The 21,637-nt window shown below is 38.8% G+C and overlaps 1 protein-coding gene, 1 long non-coding RNA gene and 1 pseudogene across 4 annotated transcripts; 2 read left to right on the plus strand and 1 right to left on the minus strand.

Moving 5' to 3' along the window:
* Positions 1-21,637, minus strand: part of LOC126693393 (microtubule-associated protein 70-2-like) — an 82,511-nt pseudogene that overhangs the window by 55,592 nt on the left and 5,282 nt on the right.
* LOC126693395 (uncharacterized) lies at positions 2,037-4,214 on the plus strand. 3 transcript variants are annotated; one of them, XR_007645333.1, is made up of 4 exons: positions 2,037-2,361; positions 2,746-2,878; positions 2,967-3,038; positions 3,915-4,214. It is a non-coding gene; the product is annotated as an uncharacterized LOC126693395 (long non-coding RNA). The 3 variants fall into 3 exon arrangements; XR_007645331.1 differs by having other exon boundaries at positions 2,746-3,038; XR_007645332.1 differs by lacking the exon at positions 2,967-3,038.
* On the plus strand, positions 5,923-7,250 carry LOC126693394 (uncharacterized). The gene is made up of 2 exons (XM_050389358.1): positions 5,923-6,416; positions 6,506-7,250. Exons 1-2 carry the CDS (start codon positions 5,928-5,930, stop codon positions 7,034-7,036), a joined length of 1,020 nt encoding a protein of 339 aa, XP_050245315.1. The 5' UTR covers positions 5,923-5,927; the 3' UTR covers positions 7,037-7,250.

Raw genomic sequence — 21,637 nt, forward strand, 5'->3', positions numbered from 1 at the left:
TTGGTACTAAATAGACCATAGAGGTCTCTGTTGTTGAGCATGCCATTAAGATTTGAACATCAATTTGATTAAGAAACTTAGTTGATTTTTATAGACTACATGTCTTGTTTTTATTCAGATCCATTTACTTTGTCGTATTTGATCCCTTTATTTTTTATTAGGCCACATGTAATTTATTTAGAAGTTAAGTTAATTTCTTTCAATTAATGAGCATGTCAAGTTTTATTCTAAGTTATTAACTGTTGATTTAAATTCCATACAATTCCTTAAGTGCACTACAGTCCAGGATTTATTCCACATCAAGGTAAATTATGACATAGGTCATTGCTAAAATAAGCTTGTTTATGTTTGTTCGTTTATAAATAAGCAAAATTTGAGCCTTAGTTTCAGGCTTGTTTAATAAACAAGCCCAAGCCAAAAAAAAAAAAAAAAAGGTTCATGAACAAGCTCATGACTCGTCAGTTATAAGGCTCGATATAAAACAGTTCGAGCATAGACTCATTTGGAAACCAGAAACTAATAATTAACTAAAAAATAAACATAAATGAAGAAAAATGAAATTAACATTGTGCTGATGCTGATGCTGATTCTGTATCTTTTACACTCCTCACACAGTCACACTTGGATCAGTTTATGGCAAGGTCATTCAGAGAAACATCCAATACGAGAGCATACCAGTGTTTTAATTCACATGTAATGCATAAATCATCCCAGTGAACCCTGAATTTTTCACAATGAATCAAATCATATGCATTGCCTAGAAATGCCAGCCTTGTGTTCCAATGACCGACAAAGTGGCATGAATTTCTTGTTCTAGAGCAAACTGCATCTGAGCTTCATGCTCATCCTTTGGAGCAAACGACATGTTAAATGTCATTTTTGTCTGGTAAATAGCCACTAAAGCTAGCAACACCACAAGAAAGTATACCACGCTTCAGTATTACCAACTCAGTGTCTATTTTGGTGTTTCCTACCTAATAAATGACTGACACCTATTCCCAAAATCCACGTCAGATTACTCCATTAATCCAAACAAAATGACCATCTTGACCCTGAATTTTTTCCAAAAGCCCGCCCACCGACTCCTCTCTCTCCTTCTTCTGCTTTTTGAAATCTCTAAGGCTGCGTTTGTTTCAGCTGAAAACGAATTCCGAAATTACTTTTACACCCTTATGTGTGTTTGGCTCCAACAGAAAATATGGTCAAATGGAAAATCAATTACACTTTGACCGTAAAATCACCCACTTCAGCCATAAAACCAATTCTGCCTTCATTTTACCTTCAAACGAATTACAGGACTCACAGAGAGAGAGAGAGAGAGCTCGAGCATGAGCACACCCATAAAACCCAGATCACGCCTCACCTCAGCCAAGCTCCGGCCAGCCTAGCCAAGCTCCGATCACGCCGGCCCACTGCCCAGATCACGCGCCGGCCAAACACCCAAGACCCACAAGCACCGATCCACCCAAATCTCAGCCCACCCCTCCCTCATCATCGATCCACCTCTTCGATCGCCAGCCATGCACCGACGAGCTCCGATCTTGACAACCGACCATAGGCCGTGCTCCACCAGGCTCTCCAACACACTGGCCGCCACTACCGATCGCCGATCTGGCCGCCACAGACCACCAACCCACTCCACTCCACCCCCAAACCACCCGATCTGACCACCGCCGCCTCCATCCACTCCAATTCTCTCTTTCCCAATCTCTCTTTCCCTCAATCTCTCACTCTTTCTTCCCCCTCTCACTGAGTTTGTGAATAAATGATGTTTTTGTTTTGATTTTTGTTTCTTGTGTTGTTTATATATTTTGATTCTCTGTAATAATATTTGTTTGGATCCTAAGAAAATGTGAGAAACATGGTAAAACTGGGTTTTCTAGAGCATTTTTAGCAACACAACCAAACACTGGAAAATATTTTCCAAAGCATTTTTTGAAATGCAACCAAACACTTAAAAATATTTTCCTTTTTCGAAAATATTTTCACCTGAAAATATTTTACACTCGGAAAATATTTTACATTCAACTAAACACAGCCTAATTCCCAAATCAACTTACTCTTCTCTAGTTCTTCTCTCTCTCTCAGCTCTCTCTCTCTCACACCCACACTCCATCCCATCTGCAACTACAAGCTTCCATTTCCTCACCGCATCGCTTTCCCTAACCTCCAGTTCCGACCACCACAAACCCCGACAGCCACTGCCCAGTGTCTTCGCTAGCACAACACTGCTGAACATCGTCAGTTCCGGCAAGATCGGCCTTTGTCTCGTCAGAAAACCCCCAAACTCTTCTCTTTCTAGCATCACCACCAAACACCGAAAGCTTTCTTGCTGCTTTCAACACCCGATGTCACAATAAGGTTTTTTTTCCTCCTCTTGTTCTGTTTCTTTTTTGTATTTTTCACATCTTTTTTGTTTGCTTTTTTCTTCTCAAAATTACACATGTTTAAACAAACAAAAGAAAATCCAGATGAACGTTTGAGTGTAGAAAGGAAACTTGTACCTGTTTGATAAAATGTCTCAATGAACATGGATGCACTCCTTTGTTCTTAAACTACTATCAATAAAAAATATATATATAAAATATATTGTCAAGGGTTGTTTTTTTTTTTAAATGTTCTTTTGGATCCCAGATTAAAGTTGGGTTTATTTATTTATTTATTTTTATTTTTTATAGTTTCGTATGTAGAAACATAAAGCTCCTCTCTTTGTGTGACAAATAGTTTGCTGCCTTCATTTTGCAGATAAATGCTTTGCAGATACGTTAGTTAAAATCTTGGTCTTGAACAACTTCATTTTGTGTGTGAAGGTTGTTGAGTGCAGTATATGTGGTTTCCCTAATCTCGTACTTCGTTTTGCCTTCGTTGAGTTTTGAAGGTACTTTGAAGTTGTGTATTCAATTGTTTTTTATGGTAATGATATATGATGGTTTTACACGATCAATTGCTATGTTGGTTATGCAAAGGTGCAAAGGCTACTTTTAGTCTACGGGATGATGCTTGGATTCTACCTTGTGAAGGTTCTGCCTTCTAACATGGTTAGATTTACATGATGATATAAATTTGCTGATACACAATGGTTGAAATTTTGGTCTTGAACAAGTTCATTTGAAGTGTATAAATTCATTAATATTTGGATTATAATATTCAGAGAAAAGCTCTTGAAGTGGGCTCTAGTGTTTTTCTTAGCATCACTGCTAGATTTTCATGATGAATTGATGATATGAGTTTGTGATTGAATTCATTTAGGAATTGCTATGGCCATCCTTACAATTTGTTTTCACATAAAAAGCCAAGCACCTTTCATGTTAGAGGGAAAAAATGGTCCCTTACTTTGTAGCTGCCTTCATTTTAAACTTTCAGAGTTATTTATGATTAGAATTAATTTCTTTTTATTACGTTAGGTTGTTAAATGTTTGTTGATTTAGTTATTTATAGAGATGTGGAGTTGGCAGAGAAGCTAGATTATTCATCTGTTGTGGCTTACTTGGGTTTAGCCTCATTCTAGCAATATTCCAAGCTATTAATGGTTGCTGCTCTACTGATTGCATTTGTGACAACACATATCTTGTATCTAAACTTTTATAAACTTGATTATGGTAAAGTATTTTCCAAACAGTCTCCCTCTATTGAATAATGCTCTAGTGACATTATTAATATTAAAAACTATTTGTACAGCTATGTTAAATATGTCATCTTAAACTTCATTGCATATGGCTTTGTTGCTCTGCCAGCATTTTTAGAGTTTCCATGTTGGCTCTACAAGAATGCTTCTTGAAAGTAGCTCAATGTCTCACTTGAGTCAAGTATAACCGTAAACTTTTTATTTTAGAGGAAAAAACAAAAACTTTAACATGTTACATGTGCTTTTGGTTATTTATTTATTTGCTAATATTGTGTTTCATTTTTTTTAGGACCCTACTACAAGATTCTGAAGTATGATGGATAGCATTTTTGGACAATATTTTTTACTGCAATTGGCACAGCTGGGGGACAACATTTTGGACTAATATTTTTGGATAACATATTTGACTTGGACAACTTTTTAGATAGCATAGCTGAAAATTTAGACAGTTGATTACTCAACTTGTAGCAATTGTTTTGGAAAATTGTTGTAACTACTGAAGTTACTTGAACATGATGGATTCTTTGTATTAGTAGCTTCTACTTAAATACTACTTATTTATGCAAATGATGAATGTTTTAAATGCAAAGGTAGAAGATACAATTATAAGTCTTCATCAAAGGTGAATGTTAGTTATGAATGGTGTGGCCAACTTGTTTAGCAACTTTCATTTCCATTTTACCAATGTTATAAGATTGAACTTGATATTGCTTAGAATCAGTTGGTTGAACGCTCTGGCTTTGGTGGACTACTGAGCGGTGGAAGGCCTACAAAAGCAAACACGCTGTCAAAAAGGGGACCGGAGAAGACCGGCCAAATCCCCTCCGATGGCAAAGTTAGTCTTTCTTAAGAATGAAATTCTAACTTTTTGGGAGTTAAGTCTCAGAATGTTCTTACCAAAATTCGGTTCAAACCGGTCCTTTATATAGAGACCCTAGGGACGGTTATTTGTCCAATAGCCTCCCCAAGATTTGTGGAAGCCAATGAGTTCGGAGATAACTTCCTCAACGGCTACTAAAGTTGTAACCGCTAACGGAAGTTAACTCATTCGAGGGATTCATGGCGATAGCTACGGGTTTGGTAACCGCTACAAAGAGTCGAAAGTTTCCCAAGTGTTGCTCATTCGTCCGTCCATTGTATGACGATTTGGTCGTCCCTGGACATCTGATAATCGTCCATGGACGACCTTTATGGACGAATTTATCATCCATGGGAGACTTCATTGTTCAAAAGCAATATTATCGTCCATGAACATCTTTTCTACTTCTAGGGTGATTCTTGATCTTGCTAGCTCTATTGGCTCTGGACGATTCCTTTGGACGAAATGGAGTTGAACTAATTTTTCACTTCCCCATCAGTTGCCCCTTTGTTCAAAGGGTCGTCCAGGATATTGTCGTGATTTTAACAAAATTTTACTTTTTTGTGAGCCACGTGTCGCGAAGCTGTTGGTTGGCCAGTCGCGTCGATCTCGTTTCCCAAAGGAACTGCCACGTGTCAATTTTTGAGTGGCGAACGTCATTTCACTGACCCTGTTGCTGGGGCCTATAAATAGTGCATTCTCTTTCATACCCCTTACTTTCCTCTCATTTTCCCTTCTACAGAGACCTCTTCCAAAGATTAGGTATTGGACCTAACCAGCTCAACCCCAATGGTTGGAGGACGTTAGTCGCCATGCAAGTGCTATGGCGTGAGGCACTGGAAGGGAACCGTCCAATTACGGTGGACGAGTTCCTTTACTATTATAAGCCCTCAGAGATAAAGAAATCTGCTGGTTTTTACCAGTTCTCGTCTAGGGGCTCTTATTACAGTTTAATAAAGGGTCGTAGTTCGTCTGACCGGCTCTGGAAAAAAGAATTTTTTATTATTTCTGGAAATTGGGCTGGGGACCCAGCTGATGTGGGTAATCCCCCCTTCCCACCTTTTACCAGCCCTCTAGGTCGTCTTCGTCCTGAGGGTATGTTTCCTTTCCATTTTATTTCGTTTTTCCTAACATGTTTTTTATCTTTCAATCATCTAACTCTTTCTCTTGGTGATGCAGCTGTTGTCCGTCCACGTTTGGACAAATTTTACTTGGATCGGATAGACGAGGTTCGTACCTTCCCTGGGAGAACTTTTCACGATTTAGTAACTCTCAGTCGTCTAGCAGCTTGGGGGCTTGGCTCAGTACCTACTGCTAAAAACCTCAGTCATGAAGAGACTATCCGTCGAAGTAAGTGTCGTCCACTTTACTTCATTTCTTTTCTTTTTCTTTTCTCCTTTTTTTTAAAAAAATTTGATTTTCCTCGTCACAGGGATAACAACAATGAGGGAAAACAAAGAAAAAACAGTAACTAGTGGGGACGAGGATGTTACTGCACCCCCAACTGCACCACCAGTCATCCAAGTGACTTCCGTCCAGGCAGGGAAGAGAAAGTCTAAGTCGACATCCAGTGCCGTGGACCTGGACGACTTTCCAAGTCGTCGAGGCCCCAAGAAGCAAAAGCCTGGTATGACTTCTCTTCCCAAGGTTCCCAAGTTTACACCTCCGACGGTGAACCTGGACAACCCTCCGATGGATGTGGAGCCCGTCCAAACAATCCATCCCGTCCAGACTGATCCTCCTCCCCCTCCAGCCAAAGCTTCTCGCAAGCCTAATTCGTCAGAGCCCTCTGATCGTCCTTCCAATCTGGTTTTGGACGAGGGCTACGCATGGAGGACGTTCAAAGGGATCGTCACTAAGCATGAAGTTAATGAATGTTACAACATGTCAGTGAGAGAATTTGAGCGTTCTGGCATCCATGACCTTTTTAAGGTAAGTCTTTCCCTCGTCCTTGCTTGTAAATTTTTTTTTTTTTTTTTTTTTTTGAATAGGATGTCTAACTCCCCTTCATCCATATGCAGGCTATGTCAAAATTTTATACAGCAACCTGCCAGGCTAAGGAGCTTGCTACAGAGGTTAAGACGGCTAAGGACAAAGCTAAGGAGCTGAACAATGAAATTCTACTGAAAAAGGGGGAGGTCCTTAGGTTAACTGAAGATTTTAATCGTCTACAAGGAAGTGAGACGAAGCTGAAGAACGAGGTGGAAGAGCTTAAAGCTGATAATCTAGAAAAGGATACTCATATCGTCCATCTTGAAGGACAAGTCTCTGAGTTTGTCTCGTCCTTAGAGAAAGCACGTGAAGAAGCCATAGCAGCCTTCAAGAAGTCTGACGAGTACAAGAATCATCTAGACAGCCACTATGCAGCTGGCTATGAGGACTTTCGTGTTGATGCTAAGGAAACATATCCTGAGTTGAACTTTGATTCTTTCAAGCTTCCCCTCACTAATGAAAGTTTCTTGTTGCAGACGAGTTCTGAGGACGTCAACATAATGGACGATGCTAACACTGAAGTGACCCAGGACGACCCCAAGACTAGCTTGCCCAAGTGATTACATTTTCCTTAGAAAATTTATTTTACTTTTATTTACTTTTATTTGGGAGTGCCCGTTGTTTTGGGCTTTGTTCTTTACTCCTTTTATTCAAGTTTATCCAAGTACAATTGTCTCGTCCAAGATTATGGACGAGTCTTATATACAATCAGTTATATTTTCATAACTTTTAAGGGTTTTTTGGACGTGGGTCGTCCACCCTTTTTTAAATTCCATGAACAAATGAATATTTTCTATTTTCACCTTCCATTGTGTTTGAATACATTCATTTCCAGCTTTATGTATGAAATTTATTTTCATAATTCACATCATTTTTGTGGCTGTGTGGTTCGTCCACCCAGGAAATCAGTTTGCCTCGTCTTGAGTATAGGGGTGAATTTCTTATTACATCACCGAAATAGAGCAAATTGAATCCTTTTAGCTATCAAGTACAGTTCGTCTATGAATGACGTTCTTCTTGGTTAGCTTTTGCTCGTTATTCAAATTTAGGGACGATCATATTTCCGTCCTTGATAAGACTACCCAGCAATTTCTCGTCCATGCATTGGATTGTTACGCTGGTTAGATTCGTTTATGGGTTTGTGCTTTTGCACAATCTTTGTTCGTCATGTTTTGGACGACCATTTCTCAAGTTTCATCTCGTCTTAAGCTTTAGACGGACATACCTTGTTTTATTTTTCCTTTAACTCAGGTTTCATCTCGTCTTAAGCTTTAGACGGATATACCTTGTTTTAATTTTCCTTTAAGGAAAGCTTATGGACGACACATCCTTGCGTCCAAGGATTTCATTCGTCCATGCTTGTTTGCTTTTTTGTGGATCATTCTGAATGAATATACAAAAATAAAGGATTCCCATACAATATACTTGAAAATACATCATATATATATATATATCTGAAAATCCAAACTTATGCAAACATTCGTCCACAGGCATGGCATATGCTCGAGAGCTAGTGCCTTAGGGAATTAAAAATACAAACCAACTCGTCCATGAATAGCACAAAAGTGAAAACACTAATGTACTTTCTAGGGGATTATTGAAATACTTAAAACACATAGTAGTAGTAAACAAACACGAGAAATACTTCCACTCGTCCAGGTATCTCGTTCGTGGCCACTTTCGTCCAGAGTCAGCATTTATTGATGGTATTTCCTTAGGTGCTCAACATTCCAACGGTGTTCTAGCCTCCGTCCATCCAAAGCTTCCAAATAGTAGGATCCTTGCCTCTTGCAATTGATAACCCTATAAGGTCCTTCCCAATTTGGCCACAGTTTCCTGTAGGCCGGGTTTCTTGTTACCAAGGTAATCCTCTTCAGGATGAGATCCCTAATGTTGAAGCGCCTGGGCTTCACCATGGCATCATATTGTCTTGCCATAAGATTTTTGTACATCACTGTTCTCTGTTCTGCATCCATCCTAACCTCGTCCACAAGGTCAAGGTTAAGACGGAGCTGTTCTTCGTTTTCTTCAGCCTGATACTTCCCCACCCTGTGGCTGGCCATATGTACTTCTGCCGGTATAACTGCCTCACTTCCATAGGCTAGTTTAAAAGGAGTTTCCCCTGTGGGAGTTCTCACTATCGTTCTGTAAGCCCACAAAACACCCGATAACTCATCCGGCCATACTCCCTTTGCCCCTTCAAGCTGAGTCTTGATGATCTTCAACAAGAATCGGTTTGCTACTTCTGCCTAGCCATTGGCCTGTGGGTGGGAGGGTGAGGAGTAATGGTTCCTAATTCCAAGCTGTTCACAAAATTCCCTGAAAGGTGTGTTGTCGAACTATCGTCCATTGTCAGACACTAGTACCCTAGGTACCCCGAATCTACATACAATGTTCTTCCAGACGAAGTTCTTGACATTCTGTTGTGTAATTTTTGCCAAGGGTTCGGCTTCCACCCATTTTGTGAAGTAATATATTCCTACCACCAAAAACTTCATTTGCCGAGTTCCAGTTGGAAAGGGCCCCAAAATATCCAGTCCCCATTGTGCGAAAGGCCAAGGGGCCATCATTGGCGTAAGATACTCTGCTGGCTATCTAGGAATGTTACTGAAGCGCTGACATTGATCACATACCTTAACATATGCCTTAGCATCAGCTTGGATGGTTGGCCAATAGAATCCGCTACGGATGACTTTATGGACGAGTGATCTGGCTCCTGAATGGTTACCACATGCTCCTTCATGAACCTCCCTCAATATGTAGTTTGCCTCGTCCGGAGCCAAAACCTTAAGAGAGGCTGGGAAAAGCCTCTTTTGTATAACACTTCGTCCATAAGTATGTACTTGGCTGATTTGACCCTGAGCTTCCTGGCTTCGTCCTTCTCTTCTGGAAGCCTTCCGTCCTTCAAGTATGACACTATTGGGGTCATCCAATTTTCATCACCCTCTATCTGCAGCATCTCTGGAAGGTCTATACTTGGCATGTATTGTACTGTATCCAACTCGTCCATTGCTTCATTCGCAGAGGCTTCCTTTGCCAGAGTATCTGCTTCCACATTCTCTTCCCTTGGGATTTGAATGAAATCAGCTTCTTTGAATTTCTTCACAAGGCGTACTACCTTCTTTAAATATTTCTTCATTCTATCTTCCTTGGCTTCACATACCCCATTTACTTGGCCTATGACCAACTGAGAGTCTCTCAAGACAAGTATTGAGTCTACTTCTATAGATTTAGCCAGCTCCAACCCCTTTAAAAGGGCTTCATACTCCACTTCATTATTAGTGGTTTGGTATTGCAAACAAGTCTTGTACTTTAATTTGTCTCCTTCTGGTGACTGCAAAACAACTCCTATACCTCCAGCATGCAGTGTAGACGATCCATCTACATGGACGACCCATTTTTTATTGTACTCTCTTTCACCAAAATCCTCGTAACTTGGAGTGAACTCTGCAATGAAATCTGCTAGGGCTTGGGCCTTTATTGCATTTCTCGGTTGGTACCGAATGTCAAATTCACTAAGTTCCACCGCCCATTGAATCAACCGTCCTGCAGCTTCCAGCTTGTTCATTGCCTTCTTGAGCGGATGATCCGTCATGACATTGATGACATGAACTTGGAAGTAATATCTTAACTTTCTAGAAGCTGTTATTAGTGCAAAAGCCAACTTCTCTATCAGTGGATACCTTCCTTCTGCTCCTCTAAGTGCTCGACTAGTGTAGTACACGGGTTTTTGCACTTTTCCTTCCTTCCTGATTAGAGCTGAACTTACGGCATGTGGAGACACCGCTAAGTACAGATACAGTTCCTCTCCTTGCACGGACGGACTTAATAATGGAGCTGTAGTGAGATAGTCCTTCAGATCTTGGAAGGCCTTTTGACATTCGTCCGTCCATTTGAACGCCTTCCTGAGGACTTTGAAGAAAGGTAAACATTTGTCTGTGGCTTTTGAAACAAACCTGTTCAAAGCAGCAATTCGCCCAGTGAGGGATTGGACTTCCTTGATATTCTTCGGTGGTTCCATGTCCAATATGGCTTGGATCTTGTCTGGATTCGCTTCAATTCCTCTTTGTGAAACCATGAACCCCAGAAACTTTCCCGACAATACTCTGAACGCACATTTACTTGGGTTCAATTTCATCTTATATCGCCTAAGTGTTTCAAAGGTTTCCTATAGATCGTCCAAATGGCTCCCCTCGTCTATGCTCTTCACAAGCATGTCGTCAACATAGACCTCTACATTCCGTCCTATCTGTGGACGAAACATATGATTAACCAACCTTTGATAAGTTGCCCCTACGTTTTTTAGACCAAAGGGCATCACCTTATAGCAAAACAAACCTTGACTGGTAATGAAGGAGGTCTTTTCCTGATAAACTTCGTCCATCTTTATCTGATTATATCCTGAGAAGGCGTCCATGAAGCTCAACAACTGATGGCCAGCTGTAGAGTCCACTAATTGATCAATACGTGGCAAAGGATAACTATCCTTAGGGCAAGCCTTGTTCAAATCAGTGAAATCTATGCACATTCTTCACTTGCCGTTTGCTTTCTTCATCATCACCACATTGGCTAACCAATCCGGGTAATAGACTTCCTTAATAAACTGTGTTGTGGTCAGTTTCTGAACCTCTTCCTTAATTGCCTTATCCCGCTCAGGAGCGAACACCCTCTTCTTTTAACGAACAGGCTTAGAAAAGGGGTACACATTCAATCGATGAGTGATTACACTTGGATCGATTCCCGGCATGTCGTCATGACTCCATGCAAAAACATCGATACTCTTTCTCAGGAACTGGATGAGGTCTTTTCTTGCCTTCTCCTTCATACCTATTCCAATTCTGGTGAATTTCTCGGGATCATCTTCTTGCGAAAGAACATTTTCCAGCACTTCCGTGGGCTCTGCAACAACCTTTCTTTCCTCAATATTCATTGTCTGCACCTGCTCGTCCAAAGCCATCATGGCTAAATAGCATTCTCTAGCTGCCAACTGATCTCCTTGTGCTTGTCCTATCCCGTACTCCGTAGGGAATTTGACTGATAGATGGTAGGTAGATGTTATCGTCTTCCAACTGTTCAGAGTTGGTCTTCCAATAATGGCATTGTATGAGGACGAACAATCCACCACGAGGAAATTGACTTCCCTAGTTATTTGCTGCGGGTATGACCCCACCACTACAGGTAATGTAATGGTGCCTACGGGTTGCACCTTCATTCCTCCGAACCCTATCAATGGTGAGCACACTGGACGAAGTTGATCCCGTCCAAGCCTCATCTGTTGGAAGGCAGGGTAGTACAATATATATGCTGAGCTTCCATTGTCAACTAACACTCTCCTGGTTGTATAATCTGTAATAAGCAGAGTAATGACAATTGCATCGTCATGCGGGTGATGGATCCTCTCAGCATCTTCGTCGGTGAATGAAATAGCCGGCTCGTCCATTGATCTCGTCCTTGGTGATCGTCCAGAGAGTTGGACGTTTTGCACCACTTTGAGATACGTCTTCTTTGACTTAGAAGATTGCCCCGTCGAGTTTCCTCCTATGATAATCCTTATCTCCCCTAGTGGGGGCCGGGACGATTCCTCCATTTTTCCCTTCAACTTCTCATCTTTATGATCCCTTCCAACGAAGTGCCTTAGCTTTCCTTGTCTAATAAGATTCTCGATTTGCTGCTTCAGGTCATAACATTCATCCGTATCATGCCCATGGTCCCTATGGAAGCGACAATATTTACTCTTATTGCGCTTATTGGGATCTCCTTTCATCTTCTCTGACCATTTTAGAGAAGGGTCATCTTTGATTTGCATGAGCACCTAATCAAGTGGAGCGTTTAGGGGCGTGTAGTTCTGACTTCTTACCAAGGGACCCGTCTTCCTATTATCTCGTTCCTTCTTATCTTTCGTCCGTCCTTTCTTTGGATGAGGGCCTTGTTCTGAGTGGCGTGCTGGGTGCGCTTCCATCCTTTTAGCTCTTTTCCTCTTCTTGGCTATGATCGTATCTTCTGCATTCATAAAGTTTTGAGCCGAATGGACGAGTTCAGCCATGGTTTGAGGCTCTTTCTCATATAGCTTGTAGATAAATAGATCAGAATTAATCCCATTATGGAAGGCCGCCAATAGAAGCTTGTCGTCTACCTCGTCCACACTCAGGGCTTCTCTGTTGAAGCGAGTGATGAATGACCGCAGGCTCTCATTCTCCCCTTGCTCTATGGTCAACAAGCTGGATGAGGAACGCTTGTGTCTCTGTCCTCCGATGAAATTGTTAACAAACAACTTGCTCAACTCTTCGAAAGAACTTACAGAACTTGGGGGTATTTTGCTGAACCAGACTCGTGCCGGACCTTTGAGGGTGGTAGGGAAGGCTCTGCACATGATTTCATCAGGGACCCCTTGAAGGTGCATCGTTGTCTTGAAAGTAGCAATGTGATCAAATGGGTCGCGCGTTCCATCATACGAATCCAGAGAAGGCAACTTGAACTTTGATGGTAGAGGATGACCGTTGATGGAAGCCGTAAAGGGAGAATCAGTTCTGTGAACCAAATCTTCTATAGGATTCGTCCTCCTCATGTTCTCTTTCATTTCCTCCATGAATTTCTTCATTTGGTCCATCTCTTCTTTCAAGTGTGGTACCGTCCGTGAGGTAGTGCCTCTTAATTGACTTCCAATTTCAGTATTTTCACCATGACCCTGTGTTTGTCCTCCTTCACGCTCCTCACGTGTCTGTCTTCTCTGATTAATCTCCATTCTTAACTCTTGGTTTTGGCGAGTCAACTCCGCCATTGCAGCCGCCATAGATTGCACATGTTGGACAGACGATGTTTGCATGACTGGTGCGGATTGGCGATCGCGTTGGGGATCGCTTGAAGCGCCTCTGCTTCCCTGACGACCTGGGCTAGTAGCCCTCGATCTGGTCCTGACCATCCAACCTTTTGTCACGGAAAAGAAAACTGCAAAACAATCTCTCTCTCCCCACAGACGGCGCCAACTGATATTGCTTAGAATCAGTTGGTTGAACGCTCTGGCTTCGGTGGACTACTGAGCGGTGGAAGGCCTACAAAAGCAAACACGCTGTCAAAAAGAGGACCAGAGAAGACCGACCAAATCCCCTCTGATGGCAAAGTTAGTCTCTCTTAAGAATGCAATTCCAACTTTTTGGGAGTTAAGTCTCAAAATGTTCTTACCAAAATTCGGTTCAGACCGGTCCTTTATATAGAGACCTTAGGGATGGTTATTTTTCCAATAACGTCCCCAAGATTTGTGGAAGCCAATGAGTCCGGAGATAACTTCCTCAACAGCTACTAAAGTTATAACCGCTAACGGAAGTTAACTCATTCGAGAGATTCATGGCGATAGCTACGGGTTTGGTAACCGCTACAAAGAGTCGAAAGTTTCCCAAGTGTTGCGCATTCGTCCGTCCATTGTATGACGATTTGGTCGTCCCTGGACATCTGATAATCGTCCATGGACGACCTTTATGGAAAAATTTATCGTCCATGGGAGACTTCATTGTTCAAAAGCAATATTATCGTCCATGAACATCTTTTCTACTTCTAGGGTGATTCTTGATCTTGCTAGCTCTATTGGCTCTGGACGATCCCTTTGGACGAAATGGAGTTGAACTAATTTTTCACTTCCCCATCAGAACTCATATTAATAAGTTGGACTTGTTCAGCAACTTCCATTCCATTATACCAACGTTAAAAGAGTGGGCTCATATCAATAAGTAAAAAAAAAATTTACATACATTTGAGATCACTGTAAACTTCAATGGTTATTATCCATCTAAGAATATTATCATAAAAATGAGAGTCTGAACTTGACATTTCAAGCAAATAGCGTGACTACCTATTTAGAAGTATGCCTTTCACAATAATTGTAATTCACTTCCACTTTCTAAAAATGTTCAATTCTTCAACAATGTATAAGTATTCACTTCTTCATAAAGTCACAAAAGACAATGGACAATTGACAATTGACCAAGTTAGGTATTGAAAACTAGCAGTATTCGACAATAATGCTCTTTAGTTGCAAAAGCCACCAGCTATTTGCAAATGCCCTTTGTAAGGTTAATTTAAACAAAAGAAAATGAAAACTCCAAATCTATCTCCACAGCTATTTGCAAATTGTCCAAATGGGAGGACATGTAAAAATATTCATCCACAATTGTCTGATTCAAAGATGAACTTATAGAAATGAACTTTACCATCACATTTAAAAATATTCATCATTTTCATATATAATTTGTGTTAAACTAGAAGCTACTCAAATTGTCCAAATGTTAAACTTCATTAATTACAAAAGGTATTCAAAAGAGTTGTTATAAAAGGTATCAACTATCCAAATTGTTAGATATCCCATCTAAAAAGCAGCTGTCTAATTCAAATATGTTGCCCAAAAATACTGTCCTTGCACCAGTGCCAAATTGAAATCAATTCTTTATTGGAATCAATTCTTTTAGTAAACCCAATAGAATAGAAGCATCACATCACTGCACCAGTGCCAAATTGAAAGAGATATGGATCAATTTCAATACCCTGTTTCTTCAACTCCTTGTTCACAAAAGCTGGGATATATATAAAAAATAAATTTCCTATTTAGGCTATCACATATACATCATGTTTCAGGTTCGTATTCCCATTTATCTCATTTTCACACTTAAATGTGTCTTCCTTTCTTTTTCTTTTTTCTTTTTAATTTTATTTTGGTGATAAGTAAAAAAAAAAACCATATGTATTTGCAAATAAATTAATAAAAAGAAACTAAAAAAACTATCTCCTTTCCACACTCAAATGTGCCTCTACCTTTCTTTTTTGGGTGATAAGTGAAAAAAACCATTCTGTAGTTGCAAACAAATAAAACTAAAATGAAAAAGAAGATCTGAATAGGTATGAAAGGAAGCAGATGAAAAGAAATATTACCCCTTTGTGGCGGATTCTCGAAATCGACGATGGACCTGCGATTGCTCGGCAGTGGTTGCGATGCTCGATTTGGGGTTTTCAAAGGATTCAACTTCCAGTCTCGTAGGACCTGCGATGCTCGGCGGTGGCTGTGTTTGGCAGCAAAATCCTGGTTGAGAGAAAGATCTTCCAATCTAATTGGATGATTGGCAGTGGCTATGTTTGGCAGCAAAATTTAGAGTTAAGAGAAAGATTGACGAAGGAGCACTTGAGAGAGAGAAAAAGAAGAGGGAGAGGGAGCACCTGAGAGACAAAGAAACAAATGGATTTTGGAATTTCAGGTTTAGTAAGCGAGGGAGAAAGTGGCGCGGTTTGAAATTTTTGAGGGATAAAATTGTCTTTTTGATTTGGTTCACTGCAACAGGCTGATGTGGGTTTTTTGGGACAGGTGTTGATCACTTATTGGTTAAGAAACACCAAAGGAGATGCTGAGTTGGTAATACTAAAACATAATATACTTTGTCCAACACCACAACCAAGCTTTGGGTGAGGCACATTATCATACCAAATAGGGAATAAGGAAACACATCTTGATTAATAAAATACAAAAGTAGTTCATCAATTGTCAGGATAATGTATACTCAAAATTGCAGCTAAACCAAATTTCTGTTAAGGGATCAGGATTTTTGCTCCAACAAATTAGCCTTCACAATCACTTGTTCAAAAGATAAAAGCTATATGGTAAGAGTTGCCAAAAAAGGGAGTCTAAAGATTACTCTCAGACATAACTTGAAGTAAGCTAACGATCTGTAAAGGAATTAACAACGGCCATAAAAGGACAAAAAATATGTTGGATCTTTTATCTAAGAAACTAACCTCTATCATTTGATTCCACAATTTGCATCCTTGCTATTTTTTTGAGAAGTACCACATTCACAACATTTCCACAACACTTATCTTTCACAACAATAAATCATAGCATAGGTTGTAAGTTGTTATTAGTTTTAATTTTAACCAACAATTGAAACTACTTTTTTACCCATCATTAATAGCCAATAACAACCTGCAACTTAAAATTTGTTGTGAAAATGTTATAGACATAATATTTCTCTATTCTTTTACACATGTCCTTGAGAATATTGAACATTTGGTTGACATCCTTCGACATTTCTTCCAAAATCTTGGGATCCATGCTGGACATGATGGACTGGATCAGCAAATCTAGAGTTTTTTTATTTTATTTTATTTTTATTTTTATTTTTTAATTTTAATTTTAATTATTAATATTTTTTTTGTTTGTTATAAATTGGTAAGTGATGGCTTAATAAGGAAGATTGTGGTGGTTTGCTTGATTGTAATTTGGAGGGTGTTTTTATTTTTTTATTTTTTTATATATATATAATTTGGTTGTGGGCTATTGGTTGTGAGACAATCGAAACACCAAATATTGTGAACCTAAAAAAATAAAATATAAATTAATAGTTTAGTCAATTCGAACCAATCTCCTTGTGAGGAAGAATATATTTTTTAGTTTAATTAATGTTGCCTACCATTTCTCATATTAATGTTTAAATACATATTAGATTGAAATTCAAATGACATAAGATAACTTAAGGCGAAAAGCACATTTTCGTCCCTACATTTTCACGCGATTCCCACTTTGGTCCCTAAGTTTTTTTTTTTACCGCTTTTAGTCCCTATTTAGAAAAACGCCTTTTGTTTTAGTCCTTTCCGTCAGTGCTGTTAGGACACTGACCTACGTGGCAAACGGAATTATTAAAATAATAATAAAAAATTTTATTTTGTCAATAAAAAATGCCAAGTCAGCATTTAAATTTTAAAAAATAATTTATTAATTTTAATTAAATAAAAAAATAAAAAACATAAATAAAAATAAAAAATCACATTAATTGAGATTGAAGTGTGTCTTGAACAAGAACAACAAAAACACAAACTCAGATCTAAGAACACAATTTTTTTTGAAGAACATGTGTTCTTCGCGGTCAATCATCCAACCTTGCCCAGAAAATTAAAGAATCAAAATTTTTTTTTTCTCTTTTCTTACATTTCCTTAGTAACCAAACCCATAGAATCACTCAGATTTACAAAACACAACAACATGCCCACAGATTTACAAAACACAAAGACATTCAACAATTACTCAGTCGATTCTTTCACATTCTCATTACAAACACAAAGACTTTCAAAGATTCAAATTACAAAGACCTTCAACAAACACAAAGAACTTACACACCTTCAACCAAATTTACAAACCCAATAAAGCAAACCCAAATGAAAACCAAATAGCAAAAACCCATTCCAATCGTGTAGATCGAAGAGAGGGAGAGACCGAGATGTCATTGGGTTTGGCTTTGTGGTCGTGGTGGCTGTCTTGGCAGCAGTGCTCATGAAGGAGAGACCGAATCTCTTCATTTAGATCAAAGAGACAGAACCGATCTCAGCATCTCTCTAGTCTTGCATTGCGCCGCCACCAGCCATGGCCGTCACTGGTCTTGCATTGCGCCGCCGCCAGCAACTGATCTCAGCATCTCTCTCTAACCCGGATTAAACCATCTCAGCCTCTCACTATCTCTAACCCAGATAAAACCAAGATCCAAAAACCTTAGAGAGAAAAAGTTTCAATCAACAGAGAGATACCAAAATCGATCTCAGCTTTGAGGAAATTAGTTTTGGTTAGAGCTAATTTGGCCGCAATTTGAGGTTTTGAATTTGTTTTTGTGTGTTTAGGTTAGACGGAGTGGTCTGTGAGGTTTTGAATTTCTTTTTGTGTGTTTAGGTTAGACGGAGTGGTTTGTGAGGTTTTGGGTTTGTGTTTTGTGTTTGTTTTCATGTTTAATTCCTTGTTCAGGTTTAATTTGATGTTCTTATTTATTGGGTTTGTGATTTTTAGATTTTAATTTTGTGTTCTTAGATTTGAGTTTGTGTTCTTGTTGTTCTTGCTCAAGACATACTTCAATCTCAATTAATGTGATTTTTTATTTTTATTTCTGTTTTTTATTTTTTTATTTAATTAAAATTAATAAATTATTTTTTAAAATTTAAATGCTGACTTGGCATTTTTTAATGACAAAATAAAATTTTTTATTATTATTTTAATAATTCCGTTTGCCACGTATGTCAGTGCCCTAACGGCACTGACGGAAAGGACTAAAACAGAAGGCGTTTTTCTAAATAGGGACTAAAAGCGGTAAAAAAAAAACTTAGAGACCAAAGTGGGAATCGCGTGAAAATGTAGGGACGAAAATGTGTTTTTCGCCATAACTTAATCATCTAATCCTATCTACAAGAGTCCTATCATCGTATAGTCCCTATCCTAATCCAACCGCAACTCAAATTCAAATAACAATAAAATTCAACAACTAAAATACAATTCAAGTAACAACTAAATTACGAAATTCAAACACAACTAATGCTTAAGACATTATCAGCATCACTATCTGCTACAGTTGCATCTCTTGGTTACACGTGTATATGGGACATAAATATGCTCCTCTGCCGCTGCACTGGTATTCCCTAGACACCACAGCCTGTTTGTGCAAAATGAATCATTTTCAGATAAGAGAGAAGCTGATGTAGAAATAACTAAATAAGATATGCTCCAATGTTTAAGCATTTTTTTTTTGAGAAATAATGTTTAAGCATTTGATGAATCAAACTAGGAGTAAATAATCATTGAATGCAAAAGGCAATTAATGTAGAAGATAAAGCCAAAAGAATATAAAATTTAAAATAAGAGACCCAAAAGAGAAAAAAGAACCAAGTTGTAAATAATAGGATTTGTAGAAATTGATAGCTTATCAGCTTTATTATGAGTAAATAAAGCAACGGGTCTAGGATTTGTAATAATAATTTTTTTTTTTATTGTTTTACCTTTAAATTCCTTAAATATCCCTTTCCAATACCAATAAATTTGAGTCCAAATTCCTTGAAACCAAAAACTCTATGGTTATACACATGTAAAAGTACCTTAGACTATGCATATACTAATATATGTTTCAGTGTAATATCAGAGTCTAATGATTGTTTAGTCCTTCAATGTCATTAAGTTATTGATACTTTCAGTTGCAAGATGTATACATATGGAAGTACTGGGCTTTGTGCCTCTTGATTTCTGGTGGAGTTTGCTCTTCCACCCACTAAAAGTGATATCAGAGCCCTGATTTTAGTTTTTTTGTTTGTTGCCATAGCATTGCCAAGATCTTCCAAAGCTAGATTTAAGCTTCAGTAGTTTCACTCAGCAAGGAAATGCTAACTGCACTGGCTGCACAAATTGTAAAGAGATATGCAGTAATGAAACAAACGACATTGTATATACAACAATACTTAACCAAAACGACATTGTATATACAGCAATACTTAACAAAAACGACATGCGTATCAATGGAAGCCTGAGTTAACTGATAGGGACTCGTCTAATGATAATAGAGATCATAGTGTTGTAACAGAATCTGTTTCTATTTCTGCTATGGTGACGTGAGCAACGGTATTGTATCAACGGTATTGGCTTTGACCGTCTCACCCAGCCTTATATATTGTATCTCTGTTTCTGATCAATGTAAGTCGAGTATTATCAATTCCAGTCATTCTTTCCCTCAACCTTTCTTCTCTACTAGATTAGTCTCTATTGTTCTAGAACTTCTTCATGGTATCAGAGCCATCAATGGCATCACAGCCTTCATCTCAGTCAACACCACACCACCCTTGAATTTCATACCTTCAACTTCATTACCTATACCTTCATTAACATCTTTTCCATCCAATCATCATGCAAATCAAACACCTCTGTTTTTACTCTCAAACATGGCTAATCTCATGTCAGTGAAGCTTGATCAATCAAACTATATAGTTTGGAAACATCATTTCACTTCACTTCTCAAAACCTACCCTTTGATTCAGCATCTGGATGAATCAATTCCAATACCCGATCAATTTCTTTGTGGCAGCAATGGCGAAATTACTTCACGGATCAATTCTGAATTTGAATCATGGCAGATTTGTGATCAAGCTTTGGTCACTTTGATCAACTCTACTCTCTCACCAGCAGTAGTTTCTGTAGTTGTGGGAGTTGAATCTGCCATTGATGTGTGAAAGGCCTTAGAGAAGAGGTTCACTTCCTCTTCTCGATCTAATATTCTAAATTTGAAGATTGAATTTCACAGTATCAAGGAGAATGATTGAGTGAATGTGTTCTTACACAATATCAAAGAAGCAAGGGATAAGCTTCGAGCAGTTGGAGTAAATGTGGGCAATGAAGAATTACTTCACATTGTACTTAAGGGATTACCTAGAGAGTATCATCCTCTATGTTCAGCAATTCGCACCAGAACTTAACAACTTTATTTTGATGAGTTACATGCACTGCTTCATGCTGAAGAGAAGCAGCTTCAAGATTCTATACAATCTAACAAGAACAGTGCTATTACTATAGCTATGTTTACCTCTGGTGTTCAAAATTCCCAAAATTCATCTCAAGCACAGTTCTATGTGAACAATAACTTTAATCAACAAGGCAGAGAGGTAGATCTAATCAGTCCTCACAAAATCCTTTTCATCGAGGCAGTAATTCACTGTATCAAAATCAATTCACTAGATCTGAAGGTAGACCATCATGTTAGATGTGTGGTAAATCTGGTCATAGCACTGGATTGCTATCACCACATGGATTTTTCATATCAGGGAAGGCATCCACCTGCTACACTAGCTGCAATGGCTACTGGATCTCACTATACTCAGTCCACTGATCCTTGGGTTTCTGATACAGGTGCAACTGATCACCTCACTGCCAATATTGGGAATCTTTCTATGCAACAACCATACAAAGGAAATGATCATGTCACTGTTGGCAATGGTCAAGCACTACCTATCAACAATATTGGTAATGGCATTCTCAAAACTCCACTCTTTAATTTCAATCTTCGTAATGTCCCTAGGATAGCTTTCAATCTCCTCTCAATCCATAAATTGTGCAAAGATAACAATTGTAGGTGTAGATTTGATGCTGACCATTTTTGTATTCAGTATTTACATTCGGGGAGGGTTCTTTACAAGGGCCTAAGTGAGAATGGGTTATACCCCATTTATCCTAACAAGACCCATGACAACATTTCCAATGCTCAAAGTTTATCTCATAAGTCTTGTGTCTGCACTTCTTTTTCTGCACAATCTATCACCAACAAATGACTACTTTGGCATCAAATATTAGGCCACCTTGTTCCAAAACTTTATAACTTGTATTTCCTGATTTG

The sequence above is a fragment of the Quercus robur genome, chromosome 7 (genome assembly GCF_932294415.1).
Source record: "Quercus robur chromosome 7, dhQueRobu3.1, whole genome shotgun sequence".
Lineage (NCBI taxonomy): Eukaryota > Viridiplantae > Streptophyta > Magnoliopsida > Fagales > Fagaceae > Quercus > Quercus robur.